Source organism: Lampetra planeri, chromosome 39 (genome assembly GCF_965212315.1).
Source record: "Lampetra planeri chromosome 39, kcLamPlan1.2.h2, whole genome shotgun sequence".
Classification (NCBI taxonomy): Eukaryota; Metazoa; Chordata; class Hyperoartia; order Petromyzontiformes; family Petromyzontidae; genus Lampetra; species Lampetra planeri.
The window spans coordinates 11,352,675-11,366,658 of NC_136145.1; the positions used below are offsets into that span (position 1 = coordinate 11,352,675).

Genomic DNA, 13,984 nt, shown 5'->3' on the forward strand with positions numbered 1-13,984 from the left:
TTGAGGTATTAAATAGTTTATAAATGCATTTACTTCAAATTATGATAATGATGTGCATCACTTTATCTCATCAATTTCTCATATTCTCTCATCACTTTCTTTCTCTCCATGCAGCAGTCGTGTAAAGTTCCACATGCAATTTGCGTATAACCAAAATAGCGGCTGTCAAGTTCGTGAACAGCGAGAGAATGCTGTACGATTGATGTGCTTTGCAATTGGTGTTCTTGACCCCTGTTACCGCTAAGAGGGCTGCTCCATTCACAACGTTCCAACGAAATTCCGTTACGCCCAATGAAAGACCCAAAAAGATAAGCTTTTGCTATGCAGGGCATCTCACAGGTTTTGATTTGTTTTTCTTTTTTTAAATGCGTGTCAACAATGTATTAAAAGTGTTGGTGATTTTAAGTAGGCGGTGAAAGATCCCGTGATCGCCCTTCACTGCCCTTGACTTCAATTAAAGTTTCTCAACATTGCAAATGCCTCCATAAATATGTTGTTCCTTATTTAAAACACATTCCTGCGGAGGGAGCTGGTAGGAACGTTGGGTTGCTCGATCAATGGTCAGGGTCAACGGCGGCGTGGTGTATTCCGCAAATATGGCCGGCTGAGGGCGGGTACAAGCCCGCGTGAATAGGTTAAACGTTGAGTTTTATAAGGACACCACGGGGTGACCATCCCCTCCACCCATTTTTGGGTTCACGACGGACGGACGGACGAACACAATAATCCCCTGTGGGCTGGTGGAACCAGGTGGTTCCTATTTAAAGCTTTCGTGACTGCAGGGATTCATCTTCTTGGTTCTTTCGGTAAAGTCACGTAGAAGGAAAATAATAAAAATAAAACAAAATAATTCTCACTAGTGAGAAATATTTTATTTTATTATGTTTTATTTTTATTATTTTCCTTCTACGTGACTTTACCGAAAGAACCAAGAAGACAGGTGGTTCCTATCAGTATTATACAGGATACTACGTTCATGCACGAGTAGTGGTGCTGTGATCAGCATGCCTACGCTATTAACCCGGCAATTTTAGCTCAATTTACAACCACGGCTAACATCTGTGGCGAGAGATTTCTGAACTGGTCCTGAGCACTCACACCTTAACCCCTTGAACCTTGAAAGACCAGCTTGGTGAAGTATGGTCAAATAACATTGTGGGGAGGTGTTCATCCAGCAGTGGATTAATGAAGGGTTTACACGTTCGGTGGAACCTTGCTGAGAAGCGCTGTATAAGGTATTAAAATGTGTTTGTGTTCACCGTTGTGGTGCTGGGTATGTGCTCCATTTGACCGTTTAATGTCGGCCATACCGCCAACCCCGCGGTGAGCAGAGAGTGCAATACAAAGAACCTCATGTATTTACAAAGTACTTACATGGCCATGGCTGTATGTAATGCATTTTTGTGATTTCAGCAATTGTACATGGCTTGAGTCGTATAAATATGACAAACCAAGGGAATAGTTTGTATTTGCTGAACAGGAGTAAAACTAGGATTTTCAGCCAGCTGTGCTTAGGAAAGTCCACTATTCAGAACAAGCGTTATTTTAATATATGTTTTTTCTCAACGTTCCAACTCGGATCCAATGAAATGAGGATGTGGCTCTTTTGTTATTTTGTTTTGTCACCTACACTATGTAATAATTACTGGTGCTGTTTTATGTGAGTGGGGTGGTTTTATTTTCTTAGAAGCAATCTGTGTGTCGGCGAGAATGTGGTGGTGAAGATGAGATTTATTTTCATCTTTTTGCGACAACCCCTCAATTTTCCATCGCAGAGTTTACCGTAACGTTTCGGATTCCACATCTATTATTACAACAAAAAATACCACGGGCTTCTTCACTAAGTCAGCCGCCGTTCAATTTAAAGGAAATGAAACAATTGTCATCGTCTCTCTTGCACTTTCAGCTGCATGTGCTGCTGTTGGTCTTGCGTGTTCTTGGTCGTAAGTGGCGCAGGGGTTCTGCTGCTACCGCTGTTTGCCCTGTGATTGCACGCACTGTTTGGCTCAAGCCCCAAGGGCCTCCCCATTCAAACAAAAGCCGGGCATGCTGGCTTTAGAGTTCCAGAGTGAAAAGCTGGGGGGGGGGATTATCCACCGCGTATCCCAGGGCCACCACGCTGTAAATATTTGCATTTCAATACCTGGTAACGCGGGCAGGCGGGCGGGCCACAGAGTTGAGGAACTCCGACATCGTTGCCGTCGCCTTTTTTGCGATCGGCGCGTCCCCTGTTCCATCGCTAACTTTAGACTAAAAACATCGCTTTGCTTTGTTTCGAAGTTGTTGCACGCTATCCCGTGCGTGGCTTACGCGGTGCTCTTAACGCCATGCGGAGTTTGTGTTCCAAAGTTTGACCTTGGTTTTCGTGGATGAAAAGGGACCCATCATGGCAGCGGCGTATTACTACAGGCCACACACAGCTCCTGTAAGTGCTCTTTGCTTTGAACACGCTGTGTATTAACATAAGTGACTTGTTTAGCTCTCTGCAGACTATAATGAAGACGTTTTAACAGAATGTGTGCATAGCCTTTTTTTAAAAATATAAGACTTCGGTGTAGTAGCTGCTGTTTGTTTTGAATGTTAATCTGTATCTAACTTCAATTAACGTATGGAATGAAGCCCGGATGTGAACGTATGTTCGGTTTTCTCCGGGCCACTCCTGATTTGACCTGAACGGAGCAAAACACTGCTTGCTCATGACAACCATTGAGACTCATCACGAATGGAGGATGTTTTAGAATGATGAAGGTTTAAGATCCACTTAATGTAACAAAAAAAAATATCGGCTGGGGTTCCACTTTGTGGGTTTTCTCGGTGCAACCAGAACACGCGAGAGACGGTCGTCGCACGCGAGTATTTACATCATATTGCAGCTCAAACACCCTTTTTCCGTTTATTGCCCTGGAATCCCCGGTATGGGAATTCCCTCCCATCTGTTTTTCACAATCCTCCACAATTCATATTCCCCAAGCTTGTGTTCGTAAAACTCTTTATATACATAAAAAAAAATGGAATATGCCTATCACTCCGGGTTTGGTACACATTTGCTGTTTTTCTCCCTCTTTAGGAATGTACTTTTTATTCTGGGTTCTTTAATGACAATAAATAAATAAACATAAATCTGCCAAGCATCCAAATGCTGAACCCTCCAGAATACAAGTCTTGAGTCTCGGTAATGCTACGCATGGCGATATCGTGAAACAGAAAGCCCTCCCGTGGTCGGTTTTGTGTGGCTGTGCCAGGGCAGGCCCTGCTATGGCACGGCCTGGCAGGAAAACATTTGCCGCTGTTGCAGAGGCTCCACGGCTCGGACACAGCGGCTGCCCTGATTTATTGCTGCTGTGCGTAATAATTATAATAATGCTACCCTGCCGAGTGCTTTAAAGCGGACGTTAAAAGAAGCCCTGACGTCATTTGCAAGACTCGGTCGGCCATTTGCGTGTGGGGGGGCCAAACATGTCTCGTTAAAAATGTACACGCTGGTTACGCACTTTGTGATTGCATGCAGCAATCGTCGCCCCCTACTGGCAGACTGATGGCCATTTGCAGGCCTGATGCAGAGTCGCGCCCACAGGGTCAGCTGTCACTGGGGGTGCCCTTTTCAAGTGTGAGAGATGAGATGTGACGTAAAGCACTCTGAGATGCCCCGATGTATAAGGCGCTACATCAGAAGTAATAATAATGATAATCGTCGGCTTGATGCTCGCCGCTCTGACGCGCGTAGTTGCGGGAGAGCCCGGATTTGCCGCCGCACGACGCACTCAGCCGAATTTTGCCAGAGTACGAGCATCTCTTCCGGGCCCACGGGAATCCTGTGCCAGCGCCGGTAGCACCGGCGGCACCGACGGGGTCCAAGAGCCAGGGCGGCTCGACCGCACGGCACACTCTTCCGCCACAGCCAACCCGCACAGCTGAGTAAGAGTTTGCTTCATTTCAATGGGTAAAAGTTGCAGCCCTTGAACTTCTTACGCCGCCGCTGCTAGCGGAAGGGTATCGACAAGAAAGAGATCTTGAGAGACCCTCCACATGTATTTTTGACCTTCCACGCTGGCCAGACTTCTTGGAAGAGGTGGGAGTTTCTCCACTTCAACCAAACTCGAATTGCCTATCGCGTGTCTATATGCATATTGAACTTCTTTCCCACCATACGTAGCCAACCGTGCTAATCGGAGGTACATTATATCTACCCTTTTGTGCTGCTGGATAGACGGAGGCAGGGATGATATTAGAAACTTGCACCGTTTTTCAGTGTGGTTGCGATAATTTGTGAACTGGACTACATTGAAAATCCAGGAAAGAATTTCACTAATTTTAATTTGGTGCGATATGAACCAAAGTGAAGTGATGGCTGCTCGGGTTGCTCATGGCCTTCCTCCAGCAGTGGATTGATCATGGCTGATGATAATGATGGTGGAGGAGGATGAATATATGAAGGGTTATTTCATAAATTGAACATTGTTTTAAATGTTTTACAAAATACCACTGCCGTGACATCTTGGCAAATCTATGGGCAGATGCGGCATCGTTTCTAACCGATTGTGAAAATTTAAAATAACGCACTGCTGACGTAAGCGGCACAGCCCCCAGGTGAACGTAACATGGCCGGCACGGAGATCTCTAGTAGCAAACACGGGGGGTGGGGGGGGGCGAGTGTTGTGTTTATGGAGGTGACGCGAGCGATATCTCGGTCTCAGGAGGATGGATCCCCACAGCTCCGTCGTCCTGGACTACCAAACCAAGGTACGTTAGCATGTTATTGGAACTGTAGGATCAACGTTGGCCCAACGTTGCATGTTTAATGGGTTTGTGCCCACCCGCTCCGTGGCTTGCCTCCCATAACGTGCGATACAATATGCAATTGATTTATTAAGCATCTCAATATTTACGTCTCGAGACTTAAGGTAATTTTTGCATTGTCTGACTCGAGGCAAGTCGTGATGTTCGGCGAGTGCCCCGCGTTAGGCCAGTTTCCCACTTTAGTTCAGTACCTTGGTTTAGGCCAGTGCATTGCTTCACTGCAGTGTCCCACTTTAGGCCAGTGGTCAGCTTTAGACCAGTGGTCATCTTTAGGCCAGTGCCTCGCTTTATTCCAGTGACCTGCTTTAGGCCTGTGGTCTTTAGGTCATTGTCCCACTTTAGCACAGTTGTCAGTTTTAGGTCCGTGTCCCACTTTAGGACATTTGTCAGCTTTAAGCCAGCGGTCAACTTTAGGTCAGTGCCTCACTTTAGACAAGTTTCCCACTTTATTCAAATGTCCCACTTTCGGACAGTGCCTCATTTTAGGCCAGTGTCCCACTTTAGAACAGTGTCCCACTTTAGGCCAGTGATCTACTTTAGACCAGTGGCCATCTTTAGGTCAGTGGCCCACTTTATCCCAGTAGTCAGCTTTTTAGGCTAGCGCCTCACTTTCAGCCAGTTATCAGCTTTAGTCCAGTGCCTCGCTTTAGGCCAGCGTCACACATTAGGCCAGTGGTTAGTTTTAGGCCAGTGTCACACTTTAGGCCAGTGGTTAGCTTTAGGCCAGTGTCCCCCTTTCGGCTAGTGGTCAGCTTTAGGCCAGTGTCCCACTTGAGGCTTGTGTCCCACTTTCGGACAGTGCCTCACATTAGGCCATTGTCCCGCTTTAGGGCACTGCATTGCTTCACTGCTGTAAGCATATGTCTCACTTCAGGCCAGTGGTCAGCTTTAGGCTAGTAACCGGCTTTAGGCCATTGGTCCACTTGAGGACAATGGCCATTTTTAGGGTATTGTCCCACTTTAGCCCAGTGGTCAGCTTTAGGGCAGTACTGATCAGGTTTAGGCCAGTACCTCGTTCTAGGCCAGCATCCCACTTCATGTCATTGGTCAGCTTTAGCCCATTGTCCCACTGTAGGCCAGCGTACAACTTTAGGCCAATGGTCAGCTTTAGGTCAGTGTCTCACTTTAGGCCGGTGTCCTACTTTAGGCCAGTGGTCAGCTTTAGGCCAGTTTTTCACTTTAGAACATTGTCACGCTTTAGGCCAGTGTCCTATTTTATTCCAGTATCATGATTTAGGCTATTCTCCCTCTTTAGGCCAGTGTTCCACTTCAGGACGGTGTCCAAATTTAGGCCAGTGGTCAGCTTTAGGCTAGTATCCATCTTTAGGCCAGTTGTCCACTTTAGTCTGGTTCCACACTTTCGGCCAGTGTCCTACTTTAGTACAGTGCCCCACTTTAAACCAGTGTCCCGCCTTAGGCCAGTGTCCCGCTTTAGGCCAGTGGTCAGCTTTAGGCCAGTGTCCCGCTTTAGGCTAGTGTCACACTTTAGGCCAGTGGTCAGCTTTAGGTAATTGCCTCGCTTTAGGCCCGTGATCAGCTTTAGAGCAGTGCCTCGTTTTAAGCCAACATCCCACTTTAGGCCAATATTCCACATTAGGCCAGTGGCCATCTTTAAGTCAGTGTCCCACTTTAATCCAGTTTATAACGTTAGGCCATTGGTCAGCTTTAAGCGCACAGTCAACTTTAGGCCAGTATCACACGTTAAGCCATTGTCCTGCTTTCGGACAGTTTTTAGCTTGGGACCAGTGCCTCGCTTTAGGCCAGTGCCTCACTTCAGGTTAATTTCCCGCTGTAGACCACTGCTTCGCTTTAGGTCAGTGTCACACTTTAGGCCATTGTCCCACTTTAGGCCAATAGTCGGGTTGAGGCCAGTTTAGAGCTTTAGACCATTGCTTCACTTTTTGCCAGTGTCCCACTTTAGGCCATTGGTCAGCTTCAAGCCAGCGGTCACCGTTAGGCAAGTGTCCAACTTTAGGCCAGTGTCCCACTTTCAGCCATTGTCTTGCTTTAGGCCAGTGTTCCGCTTTAAACCAGTGCCTGACTTGAGACCGGCACCTCACTTTAGGCTATTACCACTTTAGACCAGTGTCCCACTTTAGGCTTGTGGTCAGCTTTAGGTCAGTATTCGACTTTAGATCAGTGCATCACTTTACGTTAGTGTCCCACTTTAGGCCACTGGTCAGCTTTAGGCCAGTGTCCCACTTTAGGCCAGCGTATCATTTTAGGCCAATGGTCAGCTTTAGGTCAGTGTCTCACTTTAGGCCAGTGCCTCACTTTCAGCCAGTGAGATCAGTTTTAGGCCATTGCCTCACTTTAAGCCAGCGTACCACTGTAGGACAGTGCCTCACTTTCAGCCAGTGATCAGGTTTAGGCCAGTTCCTCGCTTTAGGCCAGCGTCCCACTTTATGCCAGTGGTCAGCTTTAGGCCAGTGTCCAAATTTAGGCCAGTGGTCAGCTTTAGGCCAATGCCTTGCTTTATCCCAGTGTCCCGTTTTAGTCCTGTGTCGCTCTTCAGGCCAGTTATCAGCTTTAGGCTAGTATCCATCTTTAGGCCAGTTGTCCACTTTAGTCTGGTTCCACACTTTCGGCCAGTGTCCTACTTTAGTACAGTGCCCCACTTTAAACCAGTGTCCCGCCTTAGGCCAGTGTCCCGCTTTAGGCCAGTGGTCAGCTTTAGGCCAGTGTCCCGCTTTAGGCTAGTGTCACACTTTAGGCCAGTGGTCAGCTTTAGGTAATTGCCTCGCTTTAGGCCCGTGATCAGCTTTAGAGCAGTGCCTCGTTTTAAGCCAACATCCCACTTTAGGCCAATATTCCACATTAGGCCAGTGGCCATCTTTAAGTCAGTGTCCCACTTTAATACAGTTTATAACGTTAGGCCATTGGTCAGCTTTAAGCGCACAGTCAACTTTAGGCCAGTATCACACGTTAAGCCATTGTCCTGCTTTCGGACAGTTTTTAGCTTGGGACCAGTGCCTCGCTTTAGGCCAGTGCCTCACTTCAGGTTAATTTCCCGCTGTAGACCACTGCTTCGCTTTAGGTCAGTGTCACACTTTAGGCCATTGTCCCACTTTAGGCCAATAGTCGGGTTGAGGCCAGTTTAGAGCTTTAGACCATTGCTTCACTTTTTGCCAGTGTCCCACTTTAGGCCATTGGTCAGCTTCAAGCCAGCGGTCACCGTTAGGCAAGTGTCCAACTTTAGGCCAGTGTCCCACTTTCAGCCATTGTCTTGCTTTAGGCCAGTGTTCCGCTTTAAACCAGTGCCTGACTTGAGACCGGCACCTCACTTTAGGCTATTACCACTTTAGACCAGTGTCCCACTTTAGGCTTGTGGTCAGCTTTAGGTCAGTATTCGACTTTAGATCAGTGCATCACTTTACGTTAGTGTCCCACTTTAGGCCACTGGTCAGCTTTAGGCCAGTGTCCCACTTTAGGCCAGCGTATCACTTTAGGCCAATGGTCAGCTTTAGGTCAGTGTCTCACTTTAGGCCAGTGCCTCACTTTCAGCCAGGGAGATCAGTTTTAGGCCATTGCCTCACTTTAAGCCAGCGTACCACTGTAGGACAGTGCCTCACTTTCAGCCAGTGATCAGGTTTAGGCCAGTTCCTCGCTTTAGGCCAGCGTCCCACTTTATGCCAGTGGTCAGCTTTAGGCCAGTGTCCAAATTTAGGCCAGTGGTCAGCTTTAGGCCAATGCCTTGCTTTATCCCAATGTCCCGTTTTAGTCCTGTGTCGCTCTTCAGGCCAGTTATCAGCTTTAGGCTAGTATCCATCTTTAGGCCAGTTGTCCACTTTAGTCTGGTTCCACACTTTCGGCCAGTGTCCCACTTTAGTACAGTGCCCCGCCTTAGGCCAGTGTCCCGCCTTAGGCCAGTGTCCCGCTTTAGGCCAGTGTCCCACTTTAGGCCAGTGTCACACTTTAGGCCAGTGGTCAGCTTTAGGTAATTGCCTCGCCTTAGGCCCGTGATCAGCTTTAGAGCAGTACCTCGTTTTAAGCCAACATCCCACTTTAGGCCAATATTCCACATTAGGCCAGTGGCCATCTTTAAGTCAGTGTCCCACTTTAGTGCAGTTTCTAACGTTAGACCATTGGTCAGCTTTAAGCCCACAGTCGACTTTAGGCCAGTATCACACGTTAAGCCATTGTCCTGCTTTCGGACAGTTTTTAGCTTGGGACCAGTGCCTCGCTTTAGGCCAGTGCCTCACTTCAGGTTAATTTCCCGCTGTAGACCACTGCTTCGCTTTAGGTCAGTATCACACTTTAGGCCATTGTCCCACTTTAGGCCAGTAGTCAGCTTTAATCCGGTGTCCCACTTTCATCCAGTGATACGCTTTTGGTCAATGCCTCGCTTTAAGCCAGTGTCCCACTTTAGGGCACTAGTCAGCTTTAGGCCAGTGTCCCACTTTAGGCCAGCGTATCACTTTAGACCAATGGTCAGCTTTAGGTCAGTGTCTCACTTTAGGCCAGTGCCTCACTTTCAGCCAGTGATCAGTTTTAGGCCATTGCCTCACTTTAAGCCAGCGTACCACTGTAGGACAGTGCCTCACTTTCAGCCAGTGGTCAGGTTTAGGCCAGTTCCTCGCTTTAGGCCAGCGTCCCACTTTATGCCAGTGGTCAGCTTTAGGCCAGTGTCCAAATTTAGGCCAGTGGTCAGCTTTAGGCCAATGCCTTGCTTTATCCCAGTGTCCCGCTTTAGTCCTGTGTCGCTCTTCAGGCCAGTTATCAGCTTTAGGCTAGTATCCATCTTTAGGCCAGTTGTCCACTTTAGTCTAGTTCCACACTTTCGGCCAGTGTCCCACTTTAGTACAGTGCCCCGCCTTAGGCCAGTGTCCCGCCTTAGGCCAGTGTCCCGCTTTAGGCCAGTGTCCCACTTTAGGCCACTGTCACACTTTAGGCCAGTGGTCAGCTTTAGGTAATTGCCTCGCCTTAGGCCCGTGATCAGCTTTAGAGCAGTACCTCGTTTTAAGCCAACATCCCACTTTAGGCCAATATTCCACATTAGGCCAGTGGCCATCTTTAAGTCAGTGTCCCACTTTAGTGCAGTTTCTAACATTAGGCCATTGGTCAGCTTTAAGCCCACAGTCGACTTTAGGCCAGTATCACACGTTAAGCCATTGTCCTGCTTTCGGACAGTTTTTAGCTTGGGACCAGTGCCTCGCTTTAGGCCAGTGCCTCACTTCAGGTTAATTTCCCGCTGTAGACCACTGCTTCGCTTTAGGTCAGTATCACACTTTAGGCCATTGTCCCACTTTAGGCCAGTAGTCAGCTTTAATCCGGTGTCCCACTTTCATCCAGTGATACGCTTTTGGTCAATGCCTCGCTTTAAGCCAGTGTCCCACTTTAGGGCACTAGTCAGCTTTAGGCCAGTGTCCCACTTTAGGCCAGCGTATCACTTTAGACCAATGGTCAGCTTTAGGTCAGTGTCTCACTTTAGGCCAGTGCCTCACTTTCAGCCAGTGATCAGTTTTAGGCCATTGCCTCACTTTAAGCCAGCGTACCACTGTAGGACAGTGCCTCACTTTCAGCCAGTGATCAGGTTTAGGCCAGTTCCTCGCTTTAGGCCAGCGTCCCACTTTATGCCAGTGGTCAGCTTTAGGCCAGTGTCCAAATTTAGACCAGTGGTCAGCTTTAGGCCAATGCCTTGCTTTATCCCAGTGTCCCGCTTTAGTCCTGTGTCGCTCTTCAGGCCAGTTATCAGCTTTAGGCTAGTATCCATCTTTAGGCCAGTTGTCCACTTTAGTCTAGTTCCACACTTTCGGCCAGTGTCCCACTTTAGTACAGTGCCCCGCCTTAGGCCAGTGTCCCGCCTTAGGCCAGTGTCCCGCTTTAGGCCAGTGTCCCACTTTAGGCCAGTGTCACACTTTAGGCCAGTGGTCAGCTTTAGGTAATTGCCTCGCCTTAGGCCTGTGATCAGCTTTAGAGCAGTACCTCGTTTTAAGCCAACATCCCACTTTAGGCCAATATTCCACATTAGGCCAGTGGCCATCTTTAAGTCAGTGTCCCACTTTAGTGCAGTTTCTAACATTAGGCCATTGGTCAGCTTTAAGCCCACAGTCGACTTTAGGCCAGTATCACACGTTAAGCTATTGTCCTGCTTTCGGACAGTTTTTAGCTTGGGACCAGTGCCTCGCTTTAGGCCAGTGCCTCACTTCAGGTTAATTTCCCGCTGTAGACCACTGCTTCGCTTTAGGTCAGTATCACACTTTAGGCCATTGTCCCACTTTAGGCCAGTAGTCAGCTTTAATCCGGTGTCCCACTTTCATCCAGTGATACGGTTTTGGTCAATGCCTCGCTTTAAGCCAGTGTCCCACTTTAGGGCACTAGTCAGCTTTAGGCCAGTGTCCCACTTTAGGCCAGCGTATCACTTTAGACCAATGGTCAGCTTTAGGTCAGTGTCTCACTTTAGGCCAGTGCCTCACTTTCAGCCAGTGATCAGTTTTAGGCCATTGCCTCACTTTAAGCCAGCGTACCACTGTAGGACAGTGCCTCACTTTCAGCCAGTGATCAGGTTTAGGCCAGTTCCTCGCTTTAGGCCAGCGTCCCACTTTATGCCAGTGGTCAGCTTTAGGCCAGTGTCCAAATTTAGACCAGTGGTCAGCTTTAGGCCAATGCCTTGCTTTATCCCAGTGTCCCGCTTTAGTCCTGTGTCGCTGTTCAGGCCAGTTATCAGCTTTAGGCTAGTATCCATCTTTAGGCCAGTTGTCCACTTTAGTCTAGTTCCACACTTTCGGCCAGTATCCCACTTTAGTACAGTGCCCCGCCTTAGGCCAGTGTCCCGCCTTAGGCCAGTGTCCCGCTTTAGGCCAGTGTCCCACTTTAGGCCAGTGTCACACTTTAGGCCAGTGGTCAGCTTTAGGTAATTGCCTCGCCTTAGGCCCGTGATCAGCTTTAGAGCAGTACCTCGTTTTAAGCCAACATCCCACTTTAGGCCAATATTCCACATTAGGCCAGTGGCCATCTTTAAGTCAGTGTCCCACTTTAGTCCAGTTTCTAACGTTAGGCCATTGGTCAGCTTTAAGCCCACAGTCAACTTTAGGCCAGTATCACACGTTAAGCCATTGTCCTGCTTTCGGACAGTTTTTAGCTTGGGATCAGTGCCTCGCTTTAGGCCAGTGCCTCACTTCAGGTTAATTTCCCGCTGTAGACCACTGCTTCGCTTTAGGCCAGTGTCACACTTTAGGCCATTGTCCCACTTTAGGCCAGTAGTCAGCTTTAATCTGGTGTCCCACTTTCGGCCAGTGATACGCTTTTGGTCAATGCCTCGCTTTAAGCCAGTGTCCCACTTTAGGGCACTGCATTGCTTCACTGCTGTAAGCATATGTCTCACTTCAGGCCAGTGGTCAGCTTTAGGCTAGTAACCGGCTTTAGGCCATTGGTCCACTTGAGGACAATGGCCATCTTTAGGGCATTGTCCCACTTTAGCCCAGTGGTCAGCTTTAGGGCAGTACCTCACTTTCAGCCACTGATCAGGTTTAGGCCAGTACCTCACTCTAGGCCAGCATCCCACTTTATGTCATTGGTCAGCTTTAGGCCATTGTCCCACTGTAGGCCAGCGTACCACTTTAGGCCAATGGTCAGCTTTAGGTCAGTGTCTCACTTTAGGACGGTGTCCTACTTTAGGCCAGTGGTCAGCTTTAGGCCAGTTTTTCACTTTAGAACATTGTCACGCTTTAGGCCAGTGTCCTATTTTATTACAGTGTCATGATTTAGGCTATTTCTCCCTCTTTAGGCCAGTGTTCCACTTCAGGACGGTGTCCAAATTTAGGCCAGTGGTCAGCTTTAGGGCAGTGCCTCGCTTTATGCCAGTGTCTCGCTTTAGTCTTGTGTCCCACTTCAGGCCAGTTGTCAGCTTTAGGCTAGTATCCATCTTTAGGCCAGTGGTCCACTTTAGTCTAGTTCCACACTTTCGGCCAGTGTCCCACTTTAGTACAATGCCTCACTTTAGGCCAGTGCCCCACTTTAGGCCAGTGTCCCGCCTTAGGCCAGTGTCCCGCTTTAGGCCAGTGGTCAGCTTTAGGCCAGTGTCCCGCTTTAGGCCAGTGTCACACTTTAAGCCAGTGGTTAGCTTTAGGTAATTGCCTCGCTTAAGGCCCGTGAACAACTTTAGAGCATCTTCTTGGTTCTTTCGGTAAAGTCACGTAGAAGGGAAGTAATAAAATAATACAAATAAAACACAATAAAATAATTCTCACGACGTTTCGGCCACAACGCAAGCAGCCGTCCTCAGGTGAAAACCAGGTCCGTCGAGGCGACAGAGTCTAAATGAAACAGCACACGAGCTTGGAGCATATATATAAGCTGGGCGCCTTGACACAGGAATTTGCATATCAAGAGGAATTTAGCATATTTATGGGAAATGCAGGAATGTGATTAGTACTACATATGCATGTGCATTATGCAGGATTAACAGCATCAAAGGGCGATCTAAACCCAAAAATCGTTGATTATGAACAATATTGGTCGCGAAAGCCTACGTGTTAAACTAGCATCAAAGGGAGCTGCAGTTGCTGCCGCTGCTGCAGTTGCTGCCGCTGCTGCAGTTGCTGCCGCTGCTGAAGTTGCTGCCGCTGCTGCAGTTGCTGCCGCTGCTGCAGTTGCTGCCGCTGCTGCAGTTGCTGCCGCTGCTGCAGTTGCTGCCGCTGCTGCATTTGCTGCCGCTGCTGCAGTTGCTGCCGCTGCTGCAGTTGCTGCCGCTGCTGCAGTTGCTGCCGCTGCTGCAGTTGCTGCCGCTGCTGCAGTTGCTGCCGCTGCTGCAGTTGCTGCCGCTGCTGCAGTTGCTGCCGCTGCTGCAGTTGCTGCCGCTGCTGCAGTTGCTGCCGCTGCTGCAGTTGCTGCCGCTGCTGCAGTTGCTGCCGCTGCTGCAGTTGCTGCCGCTGCTGCAGTTGCTGCCGCTGCTGCAGTTGCTGCCGCTGCTGCAGTTGCTGCCGCTGCTGCAGTTGCTGCCGCTGCTGCAGTTGCTGCTGCTGCAGTTGCTGCCTTATCCATTTTAATATAACACTATGTATTATTCTACCCACCATAATGTGAATCACACTGCTATATATTTACTATACAATTACGACACCATACATTACTCTGCACACTGCACCAAGCATACAAATGTAATAAAAGACTCGGACGCTTCTCTCTGTCCTGTGTCCTTAATTTGGGTTCGATCTCTTTTCCCTCACGGTACTCCCCTATATACTCT

General features: G+C 48.6%; 1 protein-coding gene across 1 annotated transcript in view; it reads left to right on the plus strand.

The window, feature by feature from the left end:
* The first annotated feature begins 2,137 nt into the window (after positions 1-2,137).
* The window catches only part of LOC144731632 (coiled-coil domain-containing protein 33-like), a 78,029-nt gene continuing 66,182 nt past the window's right edge, over positions 2,138-13,984 (plus strand). The window contains exons 1-3 of the mRNA XM_078612838.1: positions 2,138-2,425; positions 3,725-3,915; positions 4,695-4,740. Coding sequence (XP_078468964.1) covers positions 2,387-2,425; positions 3,725-3,915; positions 4,695-4,740 — 276 coding nt within the window. The 5' untranslated portion in view covers positions 2,138-2,386. The remainder of the gene's footprint in view (positions 2,426-3,724; positions 3,916-4,694; positions 4,741-13,984) is intronic.